At 54.5% G+C, this 26,383-nt stretch overlaps 1 protein-coding gene across 1 annotated transcript in view; it reads left to right on the top strand.

Moving 5' to 3' along the window:
- The window catches only part of LOC144951292 (uncharacterized), a 273,910-nt gene that overhangs the window by 172,889 nt on the left and 74,638 nt on the right, over positions 1-26,383 (top strand). The window contains 12 exon segments of the mRNA XM_078881487.1: positions 2,257-2,364; positions 2,569-2,622; positions 6,586-6,639; positions 9,140-9,184; positions 12,766-12,819; positions 14,524-14,568; positions 15,139-15,192; positions 17,108-17,161; positions 20,485-20,538; positions 21,044-21,151; positions 22,541-22,630; positions 25,614-25,667. Coding sequence (XP_078737613.1) covers positions 2,257-2,364; positions 2,569-2,622; positions 6,586-6,639; positions 9,140-9,184; positions 12,766-12,819; positions 14,524-14,568; positions 15,139-15,192; positions 17,108-17,161; positions 20,485-20,538; positions 21,044-21,151; positions 22,541-22,630; positions 25,614-25,667 — 774 coding nt within the window.

Below are 26,383 nucleotides of genomic sequence, written 5' to 3'. Positions count from 1 at the left end.
TGGGTGGCTGGGTGAGTGGGTGGCTGGGTGAGTGAGTGTGTAAGTGATTGGGTGGCTGGGTGAGTGGGTGAGTTGGTGTGTAAGTGATTGGGTGGCTGGGTGAGTGGGTGGCTGGGTGAGTGGGTGGCTGGGTGAGTGAGTGTGTAAGTGATTGGGTGGCTGGGTGAGTGGGTGGGTAAGTGAATGGGTGGCTGGGTGCGTGGGTGAGTGAGTGGGTAAGTGATTGGGTGGCTGGGTGAGTGGGTGGGTAAGTGAATGGGTGGCTGGGTGCGTGGGTGAGTGAGTGGGTAAGTGATTGGGTGGCTGGGTGAGTGGGTGGCTGGGTGAGTGAGTGTGTAAGTGATTGGGTGGCTGGGTGAGTGAGTGTGTAAGTGATTGGGTGGCTGGGTGAGTGGGTGAGTGGGTGGGTAAGTGATTGGGTGGCTGGGTGAGTGGGTGGCTGGGTGAGTGAGTGTGTACGTGATTGGGTGGCTGGGTGAGTGGGTGAGTGGGTGGGTAAGTGAATGGGTGGCTGGGTGCGTGGGTGAGTGGGTGGGTGGCTGGGTGCGTGGGTGAGTGAGTGGGTAAGTGATTGGGTGGCTGGGTGAGTCGGTGTCTGAATAGGCCCTCGACACAGTGCCTTCTGTGGCCTATTGGATAATGAGGCCCTGGTCACAGTTCGTATCCTGACCCAGGTGCTTCACTCTGCAGAATTCTGTCTCTTTGTCCCACCTCCCACCCCTCTTCTGCGTGGGTTTCCTCCTCCTGCCACAACATCAGCACCAACAATGTGGAACCGGTATTGGCCAAATTATCACAAATGCTGAAACATTAACTTTCAAATTACTCAATTGGCACAGCAGCAGCAGCAGCAGCTTCACCACTTTCTGAGAAAACTGGCCAGGACCTTTCCTGGGTAAACAATCATCATAGTAATAATGATGATGATAATCTGTTGTTTATTTACGTATTATTTTCTTCCTGATGGGAAGCATTTTGAGAAAACAAGTTTCTCTGTAAATGCAACTCAAAATGAATCATTTATAGCGTCGCTGCGGACAATATAAATAGCTATTATAAAATAAATAAATATAAAAGCAGACGATATATTTCCTTAGCTTCTGTAATACAGGTTTTTTTTGGGTTAGATCGTGTAAATATCCGCCAGCACCCGGCGCAGCCAATCGGTGTGAGGTTTGTGTCCCGTGAACGAAACGTGACCAATTCGTGACTAGTTCAGCACACGCCGCTTGTGTGTTGGAGAGTTAAACCCCACTAGAACACTCACAATTCCAGCGCTTGCAGGGTGAGATTACCCCACAGCCTTCTGAGACTGATTACATTCAGCGTCGCCGACTCGGCACGAGCATCCTCTGAACCGGTTTCGACACGAAGTGTCTCATCAGTGGAGTCGGGCTCACTTGAATCAGTGCTGGTCAAAAAAAAATTTGAATCATCTGCCCCGGTGTTCGGAATCAGAATGCGTTATTCATACTGGAGGAATCCAATGGGCTCTAAAGTGCCTTATTGTTGTCACAGATGTCAGAAATTTACAACAACAATCAACACAAGCGCGCGATGGGAGTGCAGAGGGTAGGCCAGGAGTCTCTGTGTTAGATAGGCGTCTTAGTTTGATGCCAAATGATACAATATCTAAAATAGTCATTAATTAATAATTTTAAATAACAAAGTTATTTTTAGCTGGAGCAGTAGTGCTGTGGTCTGCACACTGCACTGTCCTCTTCATCAGCTGGGTTCCATTCCCGATCAGGGCGAGCATCAGTGGCGAGCGAAATCTGAATCGATCCAACCCCACGCCCCATCCTCTTCCTTGCCCCTTCACTAAACCCAGGCTGACCAGGATGGTGAAGTATGGACTCCATCCACCAGTGGATTGACAGAAGGCTAATCATCTCGAATGATCATGACGATGACGACGATGATTACGAATCAACTGAACCTGTGATGATGGGCCATGATGAGCGCAGTGTTGATCAACAATTCACGAATTCGGCTCGTGATGAGGATGACGATTGTGAATAATGCACTCGATAATCTGCGACGATGACAATGATGACATCAATGATGACACTTGATGATGATGAAATAGTAAGGATGATGATGATGATGATAATGCAGTATTATAATAAGATGATGATGACAATGGTAAAGTCAACGATGATGGTGATGATGACAATGGTTAAGTGACGATGATGATGATGACGATGATGATAATGATGATGACGACGACGGCTATTTTGGGGTCTCCGCACTCAGGGTGAGAGTGGGCCCTTCGGACCGAGAGGAGAAGATGGCCCCGAAGGCCCCAAGGGCCGCACGGGCCCTCCCGGCGACCCAGGTCCCAACGGCCCCGCCGGAGAGAAGGTACGACGATCAAGTGCTGGCTCACGCTCCCCGATCCGGTGAAAACAGGACAGGGTTTGTCATCAATGCCAGCAGTGTCCTGGTTTAACCACGACCGTGGCAGTCAAATGTGCATTTGAATTGAGGCTCGCTTAACGGAGCGGCTTGCCAGCTTGGCTGATGTTTCACTTAACCCCCCCCCCTCCTGCCCGCCCGTGTCTGCAGGGGAAGCTGGGAGCTCCTGGCCTGTCTGGATACCCGGGGCGGTTGGGACCCAAGGTGAGAGGGCGCAGGCGAGCTTGGGGGTGTTGCCACCTGTCCTGGATTTACCAGGATTGTCATCGCGACCGTCACCGCCATCATCATCATTATCACCACCACCATCATCATCACCATCGTCATTATCATCACCGCCATCATCATCACCACCGCCATCATTATCACCACCGCCACCATCACCACCGCCATCATTATCACCACCACCACCATCACCACCGCCATCATTATCATCATCACCACCACCACCATCACCACCACCACCACCATCACCACCACCACCACCACCACCACCATCACCACCACCACCACCATCACCACCACCATCACCACCACCACCATCATCATCACCACCACCACCATCACCACCACCACCATCACCACCACCATCACCACCATCACCACCACCATCACCACCATCATCACCACCACCATCATCACCACCACCACCATCATCATCACCACCACCATCACCACCACCACCACCACCATCACCACCATCACCACCATCACCACCACCACCATCACCACCACCATCACCACCACCATCACCACCATCACCACCACCACCACCACCATCACCACCATCACCACCATCACCACCATCACCACCACCACCATCACCACCATCACCACCATCACCACCACCACCATCACCACCACCATCACCACCACCACCACCACCATCATCACCACCACCACCATCATCACCACCACCACCACCACCATTGTTTTCCCCCCACGCCCTCTTCACCGCCCCGCACCGACGAGCAGCAGACAAGAATGGTGACAGTGACCTTCCTGACGCAACGTGACGAGGGAGGACCCCCCCCCCCCTTATCCAGCAGTGGATAGGCAGGGTGCCTTAAACGGTTCACTAGATTCCATTACATAGAGAGAGAGAGATGGGGAGATCATTCATCGTGTTTGACCAACTGTGAACATTTTATCCTATTGCCAGAGGGTTAAGAGACGAAAAACACGCACGAATATATATATGTAAATCTTTCGGGCGGTTATCCCGGGAAAATTGAATAAATAAATGTTTTATTTATACGGCTAAACGTGCTTAGAGGAACGTGAAATTGAAGCCATCTGTCTTGCGCGGAGCAAATCAGTCGCAAATGTGCTTACGGCGCGCGAGGAGGAGGAAGTCTCATTGAGGTTGAAATCTCTGATTCTGCGCTCTCTCATGCCGCGCTCTCTCTCGCGGGGCACGCTGGGCACTGGGGAACCAGGGAATCAAGCGAGGCGTCGGCCGCTTGATTCCCTTGATTCCAGAGCGCCGTCTTTCGTTGAAAAGGCGGCGATTGAAACTCCCGCTCGCTGAACGAGCGGGAGAGACGACGTCGTTGGAACTGGTCAGGAAATCTGCGCGCGATTCCGTCGGGAGCCACCGCGCGCGAGAAAGAAAAATAACCGATGGGGGGGGGGGGGGGGGGTCAGCGACGGGGCTTGTAACGAGAGCAGAGGACGCCCACTCCACCCCGAGCCGACACGGGTGAGAGCGGGAAATGAACGGCGCGGGGAGAGCAGCACTCCCGTACTTTGAACCAGCCATGCCTGCGTCTCCCCGCCGTCGATAGTTTAATTTGCCACTCGCCCGCCCGCCCGTGACGACGGCACCCCCAGCATTTTGAGTCGCCCGCTCGGGGGAATCTCCGCCGGACGAGGGGCGGAGATGCCGGGAATCACGGCCCACCACCACCACGGCCCCCCACCACCGCCACGGCCCCCCACCACCACCACCACGGCCCCCACCACCGCCACGGCCCCCCACCACCACCACCATGGCCCCCCACCACCGCCACGGCCCCCCACCACCACCACCACGGCCCCCCACCACCGCCACGGCCCCCCACCACCACCACCACGGCTCCCACCACCGCCACGGCACCCCACCACCACCACCACGGCCCCCACCAACGCCACCGCCACCGCCACCCCACCACCGCCACCACCGGCAGCTGACAAGGGGGTGCAAGGCGAGCGAGGGGTGGGAGGATGGCGCACTTTTCGTAAGACAAAAAATCAACGAGCTTTCGTTAATAACACCGTTGCGCGGATGCGTGGGGAGCGGTGGTGCAGCGGTTAGCGCGCCGCGCTACGAACCCGGCGAGCCGAGTTCGATTCCCGCTCGCGGTCAACGCCGGTGCCGATTATCTGAACCGGTTCCAGGGCCTACCCCCGAGGTCTATGTGTAGCAAGCATCGCCACTGGGGAGACAAAGGCGGCCGGGCGTGGCGCTGGCCCACCCACTCCCTTCGTGCGCTGTGCCGGCCGTCACAGGTGCTGCTCGCTAACAGCACTTGCCCCAACAGTCTGTGACAAGCTACACGGGGGATCTTCGTCTTTGCGTGCAGGCTGAGATGACTGGCATCTGCCAGATGGGGGTGTGGGCGCTCATCCAGCAGTAGATTTATCATGGCCGATCATGACGATGACGACGATATTGGCAAAGCAGTGCCGAACGATTTTTCAATGCAGGACCAAGGCACTTTCCCCTCTGGGTTGTCCTATTCATATTTATTTACACTTTTCCATGTAAATCTATACCTCCACCCCGTAAGTAACGTAAGCTCCAATTAGCGCTACGTGGGGGGGGGGGGGGGGGTTGCCGTGACCCCTTCATCCAGCAGTGGGTTGACAGAGAAACTGTGAATTACCGTTACCATCATCACCATCATCACCATAATCACCATCATCATCACCATCATCATCACCATCATCACCATCATTATCACCATCATCATCATCATCGCGGACGCATCTCCCGAAGCGAAAAGGTGCGCTGGGCCGACGGGAGATCCCGGCGCGGGGAGCTGAAACGTCGGGACACCATGCAGAACGATGCGCCACTCACCTACTGACACTCACCTGCTCACACTCACCTACTGACACTCACCTACTCACACTCACCTACTGACACTCACCTGCTCACACTCACCTACTCACACTCACCTGCTCACACTCACCTACTCACACTCACCTGCTGACACTCAGCTACTCACACTCACCTGCTGACACTCATCTACTGACACTCACCTACTGACACTCACCTGCTGACACTCACCTGCTCACACTCACCTACTCACACTCACCTACTGACACTCACCTACTGACACTCACCTGCTCACACTCACCTACTCACACTCACCTGCTCACACTCACCTACTCACACTCACCTGCTGACACTCAGCTACTCACACTCACCTGCTGACACTCACCTACTGACACTCACCTACTGACACTCACCTACTCACACTCACCTGCTCACACTCACCTGCTCACACTCACCTACTCACACTCACCTGCTGACACTCACCTACTGACACTCACCTACTCACACTCACCTACTCACACTCACCTGCTCACACTCACCTTCTCACACTCACCTACTGACACTCACCTGCTGACACTCACCTGCTCACACTCACCTACTCACACTCACCTGCGGACACTCACCTACTCACACTCACCTACTCACACTCACCTGCTCACACTCACCTACTGACACTCACCTACTCACACTCACCTGCTCACAATCACCTGCTCACACTCACCTACTCACACTCACCTACTCACACTCACCTGCTCACACTCACCTACTGACACTCACCTACTCACACTCACCTGCTCACAATCACCTGCTCACACTCACCTACTCACACTCACCTACTCACACTCACCTGCTCACACTCACCTACTGACACTCACCTACTCACACTCACCTGCTCACAATCACCTGCTCACACTCACCTACTCACACTCACCTACTCACACTCACCTGCTCACACTCACCTACTGACACTCACCTACTCACACTCACCTGCTCACAATCACCTGCTCACACTCACCTACTCACACTCACCTACTCACACTCACCTGCTCACACTCACCTACTCACACTCACCTGCTCACACTCACCTGCTCACACTCACCTGTGCACTGTCGTTGCTGCTGCAGGGATCTTTGGGGCTCATCGGTTTGGCCGGAGCCCAAGGAGAGAAAGGAACCCGGGTGAGTCGCTCCCCCCCCCTCTCGCCCCCCCCCTCCCTGCCCCCACGCTCCCCACACGCTCCCCCCTCGCCCCCCCTCGTTCCCCCCTCGCTCCCCCCTCGCCCCCCCCTCGCTCCCCCCTCGCTCCCCCTCGCCCCCCTCGCTCCCCTCTCACCCCCCTCTTGCCCCCCCCTCGCCTCCCCCCTCTCTCCCCCCATGCTCCCCCCTCGCTCCCCCCTCGCCCCCCCTCGCTCCCCTCTCACCCCCCTCTTGCCCCCCCCTCGCCCCCCCCCTCGCCCCCCACTCGCCCCCCCTAGCTCCCCCCTGGCTCCCCCCACGCTCCCCCCACGCTCCCCCCTGATGGTGGTGACGATGGTGATGATGGTGATGATGGTGGTGATGGTGATGATGGTGATGACAGAGGTGGGACAAAGTCATTGTTATGCAAGTCCAAGTCGAGTCGCAAGTCATCAAATTCATGACTCGAGTCTGACTCGAGTCCAAGTCACATGACTCGAGTCCACACCTCTGGGTGATGATGATGGCGATGATGGTGATGATGATGGTGATGATGATGGTGATGATGATGGTGATGATAATGATGATAGTTATGATGGTGATGATGATGGTGATGATGATGGTAATGATAATGATGATAGTGATGATGGTGATGATGATGGTGATGATGATGGTGATGATGATGGTGATGATGATGATGGTGATGATGATGGTGATGATGATGGTGATGATGATGGTGATGATAATGATGATAGTTATGATGGTGATGATGATGGTGATGATGATGGTAATGATAATGATGATAGTGATGATGGTGATGATGAGTGTGAGATGGAATGACGTCTCTTTAAATATGCATGTAAGCAGCAAAACGTGTCCCCCCCTCCTCTTCCTCTTAACAAATAAAATATATTCCTATCCTCTTAGCCCTGCGGCTATTTTACACATCACAGGAGTGCATCTCTCCAATTCACAGTGGCCGGGGTGGGGGTAGAGGGGGGGGGAGGGGGCTCGATTCGGGGAAGCAGTTGCAAGACTTGCTTGGGGATAATGTAAAATGCGATCGAGATGCCTGGGAAGGGAATGAATTGCAGGACCGGCGAATGTGTCTCTGTGTGAGTCTCTGGGTCTCCGTGCGAGTCTGTGTCTCTGTGTGAGTCTATGGGCCTCCGTGCGAGTCTGTGGGTCTCTGTGCGAGTCTCTGGGTCTCTGTGTGAGTCTCTGGGTATCTGTGTGAGTCTCTGGGTCTATATGTGAGTCTATGGGTCTCTATGTTAGTCTATGGGTCTCTATGTTAGTCTATGTGTCTATGTGTGAGTCTATTGGTCTCTGTGTGAGTCTATGAGTCTCTGTGTGAGTCTGTGTCTCTGTGCGAGTCTGTGGATCTATGTGTGAGTCTATGGGTCTCTGTGCGAGTCTGTGTTAGTCTATGTGTGAGTCTATGGGCCTCTGTGTTAGTCTGTGTCTCTGTGTGAGTCTATGGGTCTCCGTGCGAGTCTGTGTCTCTGTGTGAGTCTCTGGGTCTATGTGTGAGTTTATGGGTCTCTGTGTTAGTCTATGGGTCTCTATGTTAGTCTATGTGTCTATGTGTGAGTCTATTGGTCTTTGTGTGAGTCTATGAGTCTCTGCGTGAGTCTATGGGTCTCTGTGTGAGTCTATGGGTCTCCGTGCGAGTCTGTGTCTCTGTGTGAGTCTATGTGTCTCTGCGTGAGTCAATGGGTCTCTGCGTGAGTCTCTGGGTCATCGGTGACCAGGCTGAGACCACGAACTCACCGCATTGGAACCCGAAGTGGAACGCCCCTTGAGCCACGTGGACTCCAACATCTGCAGCGAGACGTTTCAGGAAACACACACGTCCCTGCCTTTGTCTTTCTTTCTCGATTGGTCGTTATTCACGACGCGCAATTTTCCCCTCGATTTATGCTCAACAAAGGGCGTCATCACTCGGGTTTCGTTATCTCACACTTGCAGCCTCCGTAATTTCGCCGCGTAATTAACGAAAGACGTCGGGGGCGTGTTGGGGTGGGTTGGGCTTGGAGCGGTGGCGCAACGGTTAGCGCACCGAGCTCGTCACCCGTGGGCCTTACACCCCACCCCCCCCCCCCCCCCGTGCACGTAAGAGGCCAAGCTTTGTGCTCTGCGTGCGCCTGCAGATCTGTTTGTACGCAAGCCGGGGAGCGGTGGCGCAGTGGTTAGCGCACCGCACCGCGCACCCGGCCGCACGCCCGTGACGAATGTCCGAACCCGGTGCCCGGCCTCCCCCTAGGTCGACTCGGCCTCAAATGAGTACCTGGTGCGACCCGGGGGAGACAAAGGCGGCCGGGCGTGGTGTTGGCCACCCGCCCGCCCTCGTGTGCCACAGTGCCGGCCTCCAACGCGGCTCGCTTGCCAGGCACTTGCCCCCAAGTGTCTGCTCGGGAGGCTACACCGGAGGATCTTTGTCCTTTACCTTTGTTGCTGACGACTGTCCCCTTGTCTGTCTCGTGTCGCCGCTCTCTCCCAGGGAGAAGCCGGCAAGCTGGGCCCGCACGGAGGCAGGGGAACACCGGTAAGTGTGCCGACTTTGCCGTGGGAGTCCCACCGGTCGATGTGGCCGCCGCCGCTCGCGGATTCACTCCGCTCGCTCGATCGCTCACATCGTTTGCGGGGAGTCTCATCCAGCAGTGGATTGATCCTGGTGTGATGGTTCATGATGATGTTGCAGCTGTGTACATGCAAAGGTCAATGGACAGACGTGAATATTGCCGAGATCAGGTCCGGGGTGTTTTTATCGTCTCGTTCAGAAGTCCATTTTAAATTTACGTCACACGCGCAGATGCACACACCGCACACACACTATACACACACACACCGTACACACACACACTGTAGACACACACAGACACACACACAGATACACCATACACACACACACTATACACACACACACCATACACACATCATACACACACACACCGTAGACACACAGATAAACCATACACACAAACACCATATATACACACACACACCGTAGACACACACAGATACACACACACATACACCATACACACACACTATACACACACGCCGTAGATACACACAGACACACACACCGTACGCAGACACACACACGCCGTAGACACAGACACACACAGACACACACAACAACAACAACAACAACCGCCATTCGCCACTAAGTGGCGGTGACGTCACCACGACGCTTGTGCCAGGCCATGTGCACCTTGAGGCCACGTAAAGTGTCGAACGCCCGCTGGCAGGAGGTTACGGGGCAGACCCAGGTGCCACGGGTCGATTGACTGAGATGACCGAGATGACTGGCTGATGCACCACCTGTGCCCCCTCCTGTGCCAACACACCGTATACAGACAGCGTACACACACAGACACACACACACACCACATACACACACACACACATCGTATACACACACACCGTAGACACACACAGACACACACACATACAGATACACCTTACACACCATACACACACACGCCGTAGACACAGACACACACACACACCGTACACAGATTCGCGCACGCTCACTCACTCACTCATTTTAATAAACAATCTTCCCTGGTGATAAAAAAACAATCAATTTTTCTGACGCTTTTATATATTTTTTGGGAGTGGTTGGGGGGGGGTGGCGGTGTAGGTGGGTGGAGGTGGGTGGGGGGGCGGTGTAGGTGGGTGTAGGTGGGTGGGTGGAGGTGGGTGGGGGGGGGAGCGTTGGTGGGGGGGGGGGGGCGGTGTAGGTGGGTGGAAGTTTGTTGGGGGGTTAGCGTTGGTGGGGGGGGGTGTAGGTGGTTGGAGGTGGGTGGAGGTGGGTGGGTGGTGGGTGGGGGGGGAGCGTTGGTGGGGGGGGGGCACATCTCCGTACGAGAACGTGGGATGAGGGTGGGAGAAGGGGTGGGCTGGGGGATTCCGACCGCGACTCTTGAGAGAAAAATAAATTCTCTGTATTTGTGTTTCTCTCCTTGTGACGACGGGAGACTTTGTAGGATGAACGTTGAGATGCATAAGGGGGCAAGGGGTGACCAATGAGGTCTGAATTGATCTGTAATAATGTAGGGGCAACTGATGAGGGGTTGACAACTCTGCGTACGAGATTAACCAGGGGGGTGGCGGGGGTGGTGTCTCTGCGGAGACCCCAAGGACGTTTCCAGCGTGCCGCTTTATTTATCCGAGCACTCGGGAGCTAAATGAATGCACGCGTGCGCACTGGCGGATCATTGGGGTTTATTAGTAATGAATCGGCATTTTGCGACCCCCACTGCCACCGTGTAGCAGATTATTATGTGCCAGGGACTCTATGAGATGATAGGACAATAGTCTGATTCCATAATTGGCAATAAGTAACGGCAAAGCAGTTATAAGTGACTCACAGAATTGTGCGCAGTTGCGTGTACAGTCCACGACTTCCCTGAAGGCATTCACCTTCAGCGAGCGCGATGCCAATCGCACAACGCGATTCGAATTCGACCCTCGATCGATGGCTGCGTCATCGCCACGCACGCGTCGAATAAAAAGCAAGGGACAAGTCCTTACTTACTAACAACTCCTCTATCATTCGATTTAAAGCTTTCGTGACTGCAGGGATTCATATTCTTGTTTTTTTCCGTAAAGTCACGTAGAAGGGAAATAATAAAAAAATAAAAATAAAACATAAAGTTCTCACGACGTTTCACACCTGATGGTGATGATTGCTTGTGTTGCAATCGAAACGTCGTGAGAATTTAGTAGTTTTATTTTATTATTTAATATTTTCCCTTCTACGTGACTTTACCGAAAGAACCAAGAATATGAACTCCTCTATCATTTCGCATTGCCGCAGGGGTTGCCCCCCCCCCCCCCCACCTGAAAATCCTGGCTCCGCAGCATTGCGTGTGCAGCAACGCGAGCCCAAGTTCACCCCCGAATTTAATTGAATCTCTTTGTGTTGTGCGGTATTGTGCGGCGGTGTGTCCACGTGTCCCTCCACCCCTCCCCCTCCCGTTCTGAGACCCGTCCATGGAGATCAGCGGAGAACCGCCGCCACCGGCTGACGGTGTCAATTCCCGCGGTTATTTTGTCCACGACCCAAGTGCCCAATTTGACTCTGCCTGCGCGTGTCCTCTGTGTGCGCGTGCGGGGGGGGGGGGGGGGGAGAGCGGCTAGCGGATGGATCCCAGCTGCATTCCCTCCCGCGGCCGATTAGCAGTCGTGGCGAATATTTCAAGCGGTCCTGGAGGGCTCTGCCCTAAACCGAGTACCTGTGCGGTGTGTAAACATCGCCACTGGGGAGACAAAAGCGGCCGGGCGTGGTGCTGGCCACCCACCCCCTCGTGCGCCGAGCCGGCCTTCATAGGTGCTGCTCGCTCACAGCACTTGCCCCGACAGTCCGTTAAAGACTATACACGGATTCATCTTCTTGGTTCTCACCGTGAGAATTGTATTTTATTATGTTTTATTTGTATTATTGTATTATTTCCCTTCTACGTGACTTTACCGAAAGAACCAAAAAGATGAATCCCTGCAGTCACGAAAGCTTTAAATCGAAAAACTATACACGGAATCGCGGTCTTTGTGAGTTTGTATTGGTCTATTTGCAATGTTTGTCTATCTGCCCGTCTTATTTGCTCGGCAGTCTGTCTCTCTGGCTGTGTGTCTGATGTCTCTCTGCCTCTCTCTCTGTCTGCCTATTTGACCCGTCTCTCTGCCTAAATATCTCTTTTTCTCGCCTCTCTCGTGTCTCTCACCGACTCTTTTGTTTCCGTACCCGCTCCCTCTCGGCGTGCCTCATCTCTCTTTCCTCTGTCTCTGGGACTCTCTCTCTCTCTCTGTTCATCTCCCTTCCTCCCTTCTCTCTCTGTTCCCCCCCACTCCCACCTCTCTCTCTTCCTCTGTCTCCGCATTTCGTTTTTGTGCTCCGTTTGATGTCCAATGATTTTTAAATTTCCCGTGCGATGTCGAGCTGCTTTCCGCCAGGGGTCCCGCAAGGCCACGGCAGCGTTTCAAACGCGCAGACGGAAGAGAGGGAGAGCGCTGCGCAGACTTAAAAGTCCCAACTCTCTCTCTCTCCCCCCCCTCTCTCTGTCTCCCTCTCCCCCCCTCCCGCTCTCTCTCCCTCTCTGTGTCTCTCTAATTGTCTAGGGTCCACGTGGAGAGCGGGGCCAAAGAGGGCAGCAAGGAAAGTCAGGCCCCAAGGTGACACTGCACACACGGTCGGGGCTCCGCGCTAAACCACCGTCACCGCCGCCACCACCGCCCCCACCGCCACCACCACCACCACCAACACCACCGCCACCGCCACCACCGCCCCCACCACCACCACCGCCAACACCACCGCCACCACCATCACCACCGTCACCACCGCCACCACCAGCGCTCTCACCGCCAACGCCACCCCTGTCACCACCACTGCACCACCACCGCGACCGCCGCCACCACCGCCTCCCACCGCTACCACCACCACCAACACCACAGCCACCACCACTGCTCCACCACCACCGCCACCACCGTCACCACCGCCGCCACCAACACCGCTCCCACCGCCAACGCCACCCCTGTCACCACCACTGCACCGCCACCAACACCGTTACCACAGCCACCGCCACCACCACCGCTCCCACCGCCACCACCAAACCCCCAATGCCACCACCACCCCTGCCACCACCACCACCGCCACTGCACCACCACCACCATCCCTGCCACCACCACTGCCCACCACCACCACCAAACCCCCACTACCACCACCACCACTGCACCACCACCCCTGCCACCACCACCGCCCACCACCACCACCAAACCCCCATTGCCACCACCACCGCGCCTCGCTGCGTACAAGGCGCCTGGGTCAAATTCTTGCCTCGGGTGCCCTCTCTGTGTGGAGTTTGTTATCTCGCCCTCTCCCGCAGTGCGCGAGTGCCTCCCCCCGCACCTCCGAACCTCAGGAAACCTGTGCACGTTTCCAGATAATTGTCACGTTAACTGCGCTGAGAAGCGTGCGGGCCTCAAGTTCGATTCGCGGCCATGGTCAACGTTGACGGCGAGCGAGATCTGAACCGGTCCCGAGTCTCGCTCCCGACTCCCAACCCCATTTCACACTGGGAACCTTTGTATATAAATATTGTTGTCATTATGATTGCGTGCCCTACCCGCTGTTTCCGAGTGGCTATTGAACTCCACACGTGCGGCTGGTGATGGTGTGGCTGTTGACGGTGGGGCGGACGACGGTGGTGGGTGGCGACGGTGGAGCTGAGATCGATGGAACGTTACAGCGCTCACGATGATCTGTCGACAAAATTGGCGACCTTCAGAATAAGCGGCGTGCCCGTCATTGATTCGCCATTGGCGGTTAGCGGTGGGGGGGGGCGGTAGGGGGGGGTGGTGTTGGGTGGTGGGGGGTCGGGTTTGGGCGGCGAACGGGGGAGGTGGCGGGGGCATCTCACCCCTCAAGTACTCGAATTGTAAATGTTCAAGTGGGTTTAGCTCTCCAACACACAACCGGCGTGCGCTGGACTGGCGACGAATCGGCCACGTTTTTGTTTCGCGTGACACGAACCTTACACCGATTATTGGGCCGCGTCGGGTGGCGGCGGGTTTTGACGACACACATTGGCGCGTTGACGCGATCCGACCCAACAACAAGCCGCTATTGTGGACGATGTTGGTAGCGAACGGCCCGCTGCTGCTGCTGCGCATGGAACCGAGCGTTTACACGTGGGGAGGAAACCGGTGGCAGCCGCTACCCCCCCCCCCCTCCCCAGGTGGAGTCTGTGATGCTTGCCGTGCTAGAGGGGGGTAACGGCCCTCGCTTCCCCCCCCCCCCCCCTCTCGGTGTAGTAATATTTGTATTACTCGGCGGCCCATGATCTCACCGTGGGCGCGTCACCCGTCGTGTCATTTCAGGGCAACACCGGGTCAGATGGCGCACCCGGGCCGCAGGGCGAAAGGGTAAGAGTTGAATTGTCTCGTTGAAATGGTGCGAGTTGAATTGTCTCTTTGAAAGGGAGAGAGTCGAATTGTCTCTATTAAAAGTTGAGAGTTGGAATTGTCTCTTTGAAAGAGTTGAATTTTCTCTATGAAAGGTTGAGAGTTGTTGTTGCTGCAGTTGTCGATGTTGGTGCTGCGGTTGTTGCCGTAGTTGTTGTTGTTGATGTTGTTGCGTGATCCCACGTGTGGCCTCCTGTCTACCCAGAGAGCTCGTTATTTGTGCAATCATCGCCACATCGCACGGCCCTGGTGACAGCTTGGTAACATCTTCATCCAGTAGCGGATCGATCATGACTGTTGCTGCTGCTGATGATAATTAGTTGTTAAACACTAGCAAACAGGATTCCCAGCTGTAAATTGACTAGCAGGGTTTTTTTTTTATTCAAGAAATGGAGAGCCTGGGTCACCCCGTCCACTTACATCGCCCCAGCTATTTGAAGGACTCGCCACAGAGCAATGCCGTGCAGATTTGTCTCACTAACGTTGTGTTGAATTTGTTTGATTAACGTTGTTTCCCTGGTTTATCCCCAGGGACCTCTCGGATCGCAAGGGCCCACTGGCTTCCCTGGACCCAAGGGACCTCCGGTGAGTGCTGTCATCCTCGGTGGTGGTGGTGGTGTCCATCGTCGTCATCATCACGTGGTCACCATCACTGTGGTCACCATCACCATGGTCCCCATCACCATGGTCACCATCACCATGGTCACCATCACCGTGGTCCCCATCACCATGGTCACCATCACCATGGTCACCATCACCATGGTCACCATCAGCGTGGTCAGCGTCGTGGTCATCATCACCACCGTGGTCCCCATCACCGTGGTCACCATCGCCATGGTCACCATCACCATGGTCACCATCACCGTGGTCACCATCACCGTGGTCACCATCACCGTGGTCACCATCACCATGGTCATAATCACCGTGGCCCCCATCACCATGGTCATCATCACCATGCCATGGTTATTATGAATGACATCATCTTCTTGGTTTTCGTCGTGGTGATGGTCATCATCATCGTCATTGGTGTTATCCGATTAAATCATAACCATTGACGAACACCTCCCCACGCACAATGTCGCTTTGGCCATACGCCACCGCGCTGGTCAGAGCGGGTCACCAAAGCTGTCGGTGTGACGGAGTGCAGGGCCCGCCCCTCCTATCATATCCCTCCACCGATATAACCAGCCGTGGCCCGGAATCGAACTCGGGGCGCCAAGTTCACGACGTGGTGTGCTGAACCACTGTGCCGTCAGTTTATCTTGTAGGCTTTATCGCGTAGGCCCCATCGCGTAGGCCCCATCGCGTAGGCCCCATCACGTTCGCCTCATCGCGTAGGCCTCATCGCGTTGGCCTCATCGCGTAGGCCTCATCACGTTGGCTGCACCTAAATGGGTTGAATGATGATGTCACCCTTGCTTCTCTATTTAAGGCCGGGAGCAAGTGGAGGGCTTCACTATTCTGGCAAATTGCCCGATGATGCTGGATGTAATTACCAGAAAAATGTTGTACTCAAAAGTTGTAAATGTTGTGGATTCGCTCTTCAACACTCCGGTGGGCTAAAGTAATGAACTATTTGTCTTTTGCAAACGTGACACTTTTTTACTGTTTGGCCGTGTCGGGTGGTGGAGGGTTGCGACACATTTATAAATAACGCGATCTAACCCAAAAACCTTCATGATGAACACTGTGGCCTGCCACCAAACTCTCGCTCCCCATCGAAATATCCATGCAGAATCTCAACCCTGCCGTCCGCCTTATTTTTTTAATTTAAATATTCGTTTTGTTTCACCAAATGTTAGGCGCTCGCTGAGCTGCTACGTAGCTATTTTTCAGCAGCGACCTGGCCATGACAAATGATGGCCCAACCAAGTGGGGGGATTATCGTCGTCATCATCATGTGGAAGTGTAGAGCTGCAGCCAAACACTCAAAACGCGACGTCCATTCGAAGTGAGGAGGGGAAAAACCCGAGGACCCGGAGGAAAATCCACGCCACCACGGGGAGAGGGAGAGAGACACGCAAACTCCAATAATGCAGCAGGCGTCAGGGTCGAGATCGAACCCACGAACTCCTGTATACCAGGCGAGGTAGTTAACATCTCCTACCCACCGTGATGATAATGAGAGAGAGAGAGAGACACGCAAACTCTAAATATACAGCAGCAGGCGTCAGGGTTGGGATCGAACCCACGACATCCTGCACACCAGGCGAGGTAGTTAACATCTCCTAGCCACCGTGATGATGATGATGAGAGAGACACACGCAGACTCCAAATATACAGCAGGCATCATGGTCGGGAACGAACGCACGACCTCTTGCACACCAGGCGAGGTAGTTAACATCTCTTGGCCACCCGTGGCCCCCCCACGTGTCCGCCCGTGCCCGCGCCCGAGCCTGCGAAGGATTGTGTGCGAGCTCTCCGGGAACTCGTTGAGCCCGGTATGGACGGGGGAAGATGACCAGACTCTCGTCTTTTTTTGTCCCTTTCCAATCCCCAGGGCCCCGCCGGCAAAGATGGACCACCGGGGCATCCGGGACAGCGAGGAGAGATCGTGAGTTCACCCCTCCCCATGCGCAGCAGCATCAGCAGCAGTCCCATGATGAGCATTGGCAGATCCGAGGTGGGGGGGGGGGTCTGTTTGGTGGGGGTTTGGGGAGGGTTTGCTCTCTCCCCCCACGCTACCCCCTCTCCGCTACCCCCCCCCGCCTCCTCCTCCTGAGACCGCAAACACATTGGTATTGTAGTGTTATTTATAGAGGACATAGTACGTGGATTGTCCTGTTTATTAATCTCGGGGCCCTACTTAAAAAGATTGACATTCTGGACAACCCTCCCCCATTGGGAGGTTTCTAGATCCGTGTGTGCGTGCGTGTCCATGTGTGTGCATGCATGTGTCCGTGTGTGCGTGTGTTTTGTGTCCGTGTGTGTGCGTGTGTTTTGTGTGCGTGCGTGCGTGTTTGCGTGCGTGTGTTTGTTTGTGCCTTTGTGTTTGTGCGCGTGCGTTCGAGAGATTACGGATAGACCTTTCAGAGACGAATCGTGACTCGGACCGACGGGAATTCATCGAATGGCAGGAGAGATGAATTTGTCACATGGGGTCGCCACCCGTACTGGTTCGACACGGTACATTCGGGGGGGGGGGGGAATCGGCGTCCGTGTTTGGGTGGCAGCGGGAATCGATTCGTAGCCGAGGTCTGGCGGCCACTGAATTTCACCGCAGCGAACCGCAGCGCCAGATCGGCCGAGTGCCGAGAGAGAAACGCGGCCCCGGGCTCGGCCTGCAGCGGAAGGAGAGGTTGGAGGCCCCAATTGTTATATTTTTTTTTTTATATACGGACCCTGGTCCATCCGTCTAGCACTCGTTCCGTTTTGAGGGTCGGAGGTGTTTTTGTAGAAATTGGAGAGAGAGAACGAGAGCGAGAGAGAGTGAGCGAGAGAGAGAGAGAGCGAGAGAGAGCGAGCGAGAGAGAGAGAGCGAGAGAGAGAGAGCGAGCGAGAGAGCACGTCAAGAAAATGAACGATCCGCCATCGACAGCCGCGGTCGACTCCAGCTTGGAGTTGCGCTAATTTTTGGACGCCCTCTGTAACTCGCGACGGAGCCGGCGCGGTTTCTACGCTCTTAGCTTTTTCCCTTCTCTCTACATTTAATATTTAACAACGCCAACAGACCCCATAAGGTCGCATTCTGTCCGTCGCGATGAAAACGCGCGTTGTAAATCACACCCGGATTTCGTCAACACTATTAAACATCTTGCCGCGCTTTTTAACCCGCGGCGAAATTGGACGACGCAGATTCGCGGGAGGGGGCGTGGGGGGTGCCGCAGTGACAGGCGGGAGTCCGGTTCACGTCGATCCACATTAGGGGCCGTCCATAAATGACGTCACGCACCTGGGAGGGGTCAGATATTTGTGACGAGGTGTGACGAGGGGGGGGGGGGTTGAGAAATGTGACGTCACATCAAAATGCGCAACTTTAAATAAATATAGACAACACGTTCTACTTAATTAAATATACTTCTTAATAAATGTTTTCTGCTACAACATCAGAGTGCAGCGCCACATTAAATACGCACTACAATGACAATAGTTTAAATGCGATTTGAAGCGTGTTTTTTTTTCAAAATGGAAATAAGTTTTTGGTGGGGGAGGGGGGGCAGAGCTTTGTGACGTCATATTTGAGGGGGGGGGTCTGACTTTTTGTGACGCCGTGTGACGGGGGTGGGGGGGGGGAGTCCAAAATCGTCCAAAATCGCGCGACGTCATTTATGGACGGCCCCTTAATACGGCGTTCGCGTAGACGCGCGTGTCTACGCGTGTTGAGCGTCTTCCGCACCGCACGGAGCCGGCCTCGCTCGTCCAAGGTGCTGGGGGAAGGACAACAAACTAAACACGAGAAGCGGTTAAATTTCGATGTAAAGCTTTCGTGACTGCAGGGATTCATATCCTTGGTTCTTTCGGTAAAGTCACGTAGAAGGGAAACAATAAAATTATATAAATATTTTAATTGTTTTATATTTATATTATTTTATTATTTCCCTTCTACGTGACTTTACCAAAAGAACCAGGAATATGAGAAGCGGTTGTCAAGAATTGAGCGTTCAACCTAGGTGATTTAAAAGCGCCAGAGCTCCCCGGCGGCTTCCAAATATCGGAAGGAAAAATGGGCCACCGCGGATCCATTTGCGACGCCGAAACTTTATTGGCGACGCGTCTACCGACACGCGACGCGACTCCGAGCGCGTTTCAACGGAGCCGGCCCCCCAGGTTTTCCGACGTCGCTTGGCGCGTGAAGCTTCAGCCGTTTCCGTGTGACTTCTCCGATGTTCGCCCGTGGCACATCGGGCAGGCGACGTTTCGACCACCTCTGGGGAAACGGCGGCTCCCGTTTGCCACGATCCGACTCACGACGACGACGGGGCGGTTGTTCCAGGAGCGCTCCGTTACCGTCGCACTAAACGCAGGAAGCACACAAACCTGTCAACCTCTTATCAGTGCCCGACCTTATTACAGATCAATTAAGAACTTATTGGTCACCCCGTGCCCTTATAAATCTCAACTTTCATCCTACAAAGTCCCATCACAAGGGAGAAGGGCAAAAAAATAGACACAAATTATCTTACTGAACTGTTTGACGTATTGATTTTGGTAATTGGTGTCTATGATGCTACTTATCATGCTACTGTCTGTGATCTTGCATGCTGATGCTGACGCTTGCGTGACATGTGGATTCACACACTCATATACCTGTCAACCCCTTATCAGTGCCCGACCTTAGTACAGATCAATTAAGAACTTATTGGTCACCCCGTGCCCTTAGAAATCTCAACTTTCATCCTACAAAGTCCCATCACAAGGGAGAAGGGCAAAAAAATAGACACAAATTATCTTACTGAACTGTTTGACGTATTGATTTTGGTAATTGGTGTCTATGATGCTACTTATCATGCTACTGTCTGTGATCTTGCATGCTGATGCTGCTGCTTGCTTGATATGAGGATGCACACACCATACAGTGTTTTATTTTATACTCTTTGGTTCTTTCGGTAAAGTCACGTGGGTGGAAAAATAAAATAAAAATAATAAATCACGACGTTTCGATCGCAACACAAGCGGTCATCCTCAGGCGGAAACATTTTTAATTTTTTTATTTTATTTTTATTTTCTATCTACGTGACTTTACCGAAAGAACCAAGAATACGAATTCCTGCAGTCACGAGAGTTTCAAGTCAAAAGATGTGGACGATATTGATCGCGAAAGCCTCCTGCCGCGTGCCAAGCTGTTTTGTGTCTGCCCCGTTGCTGCTGTTGCTGCTGCTGCTGTTGCTGCTGTTGCTGCTGCTGCTGTTGCTGCTGCTGCTACTGCTGCTGCTTCAGGGTTTCCAAGGCAAGACTGGAGTGGCTGGACCTCCCGGCGTGGTCGGGCCTCAGGTAGGCGGCGCTGCCGAAACGCCGGACGAGCTGCGTCTCCTGTCGTTCAACGTTGTGCAGCGATGAAGAATAATAATTATGACGACGTCGACACTCATGATAATACAACACTCGTGATAATCCACCACCCCCACCACCCCCACCACCCCCACCACCACCACCACCACCCCCCACCACCACCACCACCACCACCCCCACCACTACCACCACCACCACCCCCCACCACTACCACCCCCACCATAACCACCACCCCGACCACCACCACCACCACCCCCACCACCACCCCCACCACCTCCACCACCTCCACCCCCACCACCACCTCCACCCCCACCCCCCACCACCACCTCCACCACCCCCACCCCCACCACCACCACCCCCACCACCACCCCCACCACCACCCCCACCATAACCACCACCCCGACCACCACCACCACCACCACCACCCCCCACCACCACCACCCCCCACCACCCCCACCACTAACACCACCACCTCTGCTGTCCACAGGGCCCTTCGGGGCAGACCGGGCCCATGGGGGAGCGAGGCCACCCGGGCCCGCCGGGTCCCCCGGGCGAGCTCGGCCTGCCCGGCGCCGACGGCAAGGAGGGGTCCAAGGTGAGGCCGCGGGGAAGTCGAAAGAACGACTTCGAATGTCCTCGTGGCATGAAGTTTAGAAATCTGCGGCAGCACAGTGGGAGCCCTCGCTTCTGGCTAAGCTGCATGGGGACAAGCGTGCCCCCGAGGCTACCTCCGGCTTCCGCGGATATTTCCCCCGTTTCAATCGAAGTGTTATTGAAAAGTTAGAAATCTGCGGCAGAAACGTGGGAGTGCTCGCTTCTGGCTAAGATGCCCAGGGACAAGCGTTGCCCCCGAGGCTGCCGCCAGCGTCCGCGGATATTTCCCCCATTTCAATCGAAGTGTTATTGAAAAGTTAGAAATCTGCGGCAGCAACGTGGGAGTGCTCGCTTCTGGCTAAGATGCCCAGGGACAAGCGTTGCCCCCGAGGCTGCCGCTAGCGTCCGCGGATATTTCCCCCGTTTCAATCGAAGTGTTATTGAAAAGTTAGAAATCTGCGGTAGCACCCCCAGGAGCGCTCGCATCTGGCTAAGCTGCACGGGGACAAGCGTTGCCTCCGAGGCTGCCGCCGGCTTCCGCGGATATTTCCCCGTTTCAATGGAAGCGTTATTGAAAAATTAGAAATCTGCGGCAGCAACGTGGTAGTGCTCGCGTCTGGCTCAGCTGCCCAGGGACAAGTGTTGCCTCTTAGGCTGCCGCTGGCTTCCACGGATATTTCCCCCGTTTCAATCGAAGTGTTATTGAAAAGTTAGAAATCTGCGGCAGCACCGTGGGAGCCCTCGCTTCTGGCTAAGCTGCCCAGGGACAGCAGCCACCGGCTTCCGCGAATATTCTCCCGTTGCAACTCGAAGTTTGAATGAAAAGTTAGAAACCCGCGGAAGTGCCCCTGGGAGTGCTCCCGTCTGGCTTCGCTGCACAGGTGGCAGGGCCAGAGGGCACTTTGGCACCTCTGAATGTGTTTTTTTTCGGCGGTTTTCAAGCGAACGTTGAAAAAGTTCGAAATCTGCGTCTGTCTCCCACCGTGGACACACGGCGTGGCTCACGGAGACGTAGCCACGTCAGGTTCGCTCACCTAATGCTGAGATTTCACCTGGCTGTAGATAGACCCGGTGATTTAAAGTGCACATGTAACGGGGGGGGGGGGGGGTGAGAGCAGATTTAAAACCCTCACAAACGAAGCTTTGTAAGCTCCTCTCTCTAGACTTAAAACTTTCGTGACGGCAGGAATTCATATTCTTGGTTCTTTCGGTAAAGTCACGTAAATAGAAAACAAAAAAATCTAAAATAAAAGCAAAAGAACCCACTACGTTTCGATCGCAGCACAGGCGGTCTTCATCAGGAGGAGAGAAAAGTGGGGGCCAGCCTGAATCTACCCACTTGTACCCCCCAATTCCCTCACCCCCCCCCCCCCCCGTCTCTGGCATGCAGGGAGACCCGGGGCCCCTGGGCAGCCCGGGGAAGGAGGGCCCCTCAGGGCTGCGAGGCTTCCCGGGCGAGAGGGGACTGCCGGGCCCCGTGGTGAGTGAGCCACCGCACCGCGAGCCACGCGCGTACGCACCCACACAAAGATAAAGATCCCCCGTATAGCCTTAACAGACTGTAGGGGCAAGTGCTGTTAGCGAGCACCTATGAAGGCCGGAACGGTACACGAGGGGGTGGGTGGCCAGCACCACGGCCGACCGCCTTTGTCTCCCCAGTGGCGATGTTTACACGCCGCACCAGGTACTCATTTAAGGCTGAGTCAACCTAGGGGAGGCCCAGGACCGGTTCAGATAATCGTCACTGGTGTTAGCCGTGAGCGGGAATCGAACCCGGGTCGCCAGGTTCACAGCGCAGCGCGCTAACCGCTACACTACCGCTCCCCATATGCACACACACACACACACACGTGCACGCACACTCGCGTACACACACACACGCGTACACACACACACACGTGCACGTACACACACTCGCGTACACACACATGTACACACGCATACACACACTCGCGTACACACACACACGCGTACACACGCACGTGCGTGCACACAGGCGCACACGCACGTACACGTGTGTGCACGTGCAACCCAGGCAGAAGGCCAAATACGATCGCCACGATTGTATTTGTCCCTCAACTTTCTGTGCCGCTTGTTGTGGCAACCATTGTCAACACCTTACTCACTCACTCACCCACTCGCCCATTTACCCACTCACCCACTCACCCATTCACCCACTCTCCCACTCGCCCATTCACCCACTCGCCCATTCACCCACTCGCCCACTCACTCAACTATTCACCCACCCACTCACTTAAAACCTCACCCACTTACCCACTCAACCATGCGCCCACTCACCTATTCACCCACTCACTCAATCACCCACTCATCCACTCATCACTCAATTATTCACCCACGCACTAATTTGCATACCCACTCACTCAATCGCTCACCCACTAATACACTCGCCCATTCGCCCACTCAGTGGCCCACTCAATCACTCGCTCACTGTTCACAATTGACCCGTGTGTTAGGCCACGCTAACGATCTCAACCAAAGGACACAGCCAAACAAATTCATTTGGCCTTGCGGTGGACAAGAGTTAAGGACGCGCCGATTATTATGATCATCGCTCGCAAACGGCGCTTTCCCCAACAGCCTGTGAAAGGCTACACGAGGTGGAGGGCGATCTCCGTCGTGGTCAACATTTATACGTTTGTAATGACCGCGATTAGGAAGCAAGTTCAAGTTCATGTATTAGGTATAGCCCTGTGAGCCATTCGGCTCTTGAATGGGGTGCAACTGCAACAAACAAAAAACAAAAACATGAACAAGAAAACATCTTACAGTGACTGTGTGCAAACTGAAAATCCAGGAAAAAACCCAGCAAATATTACGGAAAAAAGCACCGTACACCAATGCTGTGCAAATATCCCAGTGGGATGCAAGTCAAACAACAACAACCACAAGACAACTTAGATTAAGGCCATCAGTCTAACTCCGTACTACAACAAACAAACATGGCCAATCCAAAATTGTTTTCGAAATCACCAAAATAAAGCCATAAAAGCAATGTAACAGTGATCATAGGAACTGTGACCGAATTTTCACAATAAACGACATTAACAACATGTACCACCAAACCCTGCAGCCATAGCTGCCTGTATGAGTCACTCCACAACATCAGGAGCATCAGTCGGAGTATCACAGTTTTCAATGCACCTTTAAGATCAGCACACTAAGCACTCACTCCAAGCAAATGTGCAGCCCAAGGGACTCGCAGGACACAGGCCAAGGCCTCCTGTCGACGTGAAGAGGCCTCCACGATGACCGGTCGGGAGGCGACGTATTGACGGGGTCGGAGGAGAGGTTCGAAAGGAAACGGGAAAAGGCGTGAAGTCGAACCTGGAGCTGACTGTTGAGAACCGTTCAGGGAGGAGGAGGGGATTGGCTGGAGGAAAGAGAGGGGTGGACAGACGGTTCGGGAGCGAGGGCTCGAGAGGGGCGACACGGGGGGGGGGGAGAGCGCGACGGGAAGGGAATGTATTGGAAGAGCGCGAGCTCCGGGAGAAGAGGCCGGGCCTAGGGTTGGTGCTGCGGGGAGTCGGAGTCGTTGCACATTTTAACACACGGGACATGCTCCGTGAGTGACGACGAAGATGATGATGACAGCGATGACAACGATGGCGATGACAATGATGACGACAGAGAATGAGCATGACACCAATGACGATAATGGTGATGACGATGATGGCGATGACGATAACAGCGATGACAACGATGGCGATGACGATGATGACGACAGAGAATGAGGACGACGACAATGACGATGATGGCGATGACGATAACAGCGATGACGACGATGGCGATGACGATAACAGCGATGACGACGATGGCGATGACGATAACAGCGATGACAACGATGGCGATGACGATGATGACGACAGAGAATGAGGACGACGACAATGACGATGATGGCGATGACGATAACAGCGATGACGACGATGGTGATGACGATAACAGCGATGACGACGATGGCGATGACGATGATGACGACAGAGAATGAGGACGACGACAATGACGATGATGGCGATGACGATAACAGCGATGACGACGATGGCGATGACGATGATGACGACAGAGAATGAGGACGACGACAATGACGATGATGGCGATGACGATAACAGCGATGACGGCGATGGCGATGATGACGACAGAATGAGGACGACGCCGATGACGACGGCGGCGATGACGTCGAACGAAAACGTCGTCGCGTGTCGACACTCGGCGAGGCGTCGCGCCGATGGAACGACGTCGCTGTTTGTCTCTTTGTCGTTTTTGCGTTCGCGGCGGCGGCGGCGCACTTGAGCGTGCGCACGTTCACGCGCGTGTCCAGCCCCACTGAAGAGAGGTAGAGTCCCCCCCCTCCCTCCTCCCCACCCCCCATTGACGCTCCCACGGTGCGGTCGAGTCGACGAAGCGTCGGGGTCACCTTCTCTCTCCGCTCCTCTCGCTCTCTGCAGGGCATCCCAGGATTGAAAGGAGACCAGGGCCCAGCAGGGCCGCCGGGGCCCACGGTGAGGCCCTCTCCTACCTCCTCCTCCACCTACGTTCATCGCGTCCCCACAAATCCCTCGTTGTCTCACATAGAGACCCGTAGACTCACACAGAGACTCGTAGACTCAGGTAGAGACCCATAGACTCACATAGAGACCCATAGACTCACACATAGAGACCCATAGACTCACATGGAGACCCATAGACTCAGATAGAGACCCGTAGACTCACATAGAGACCCGTAGACTCAGGTAGAGACCCATAAACTCACATAGAGACCCGTAGACTCACTGAGAGATTCATTGACTCACATAGAGACACATAGACTCACATTAATACACCATAGACTGACAGAAACTCATGGACTCACACAGAGACCCGTAGACTTACAGAGAGACCTTTAGAGTCACAGAGAGACCCATATACTCACATAGTAGACTCACGTCGAGACCCACAAACTCACATAGAGACCCACAGCCTCACATAGACTCATCACGTAGATATTCATTGACTCACAGAGATACCCACATACTCACGTAGAGACCCATAGACTCATGGAGAGACCCATAGACTCATAAGGAGACCCATAGACTCACACAGAGACCCATAGACTCACATGGAGACCCATAGACTCACACAGAGACCCACAGCCTCACACAGAGACCCATATACGCTATAGAGACCAACAGCCTCACATAGAGACCCAATTGACTCACAGAGAGACTCAGACTCACAG

This window comes from Lampetra fluviatilis, chromosome 61, assembly GCF_964198595.1.
Source record: "Lampetra fluviatilis chromosome 61, kcLamFluv1.1, whole genome shotgun sequence".
NCBI classification, from domain to species: domain Eukaryota; kingdom Metazoa; phylum Chordata; class Hyperoartia; order Petromyzontiformes; family Petromyzontidae; genus Lampetra; species Lampetra fluviatilis.
This window is presented reverse-complemented; position numbering and strand designations above follow the sequence as displayed.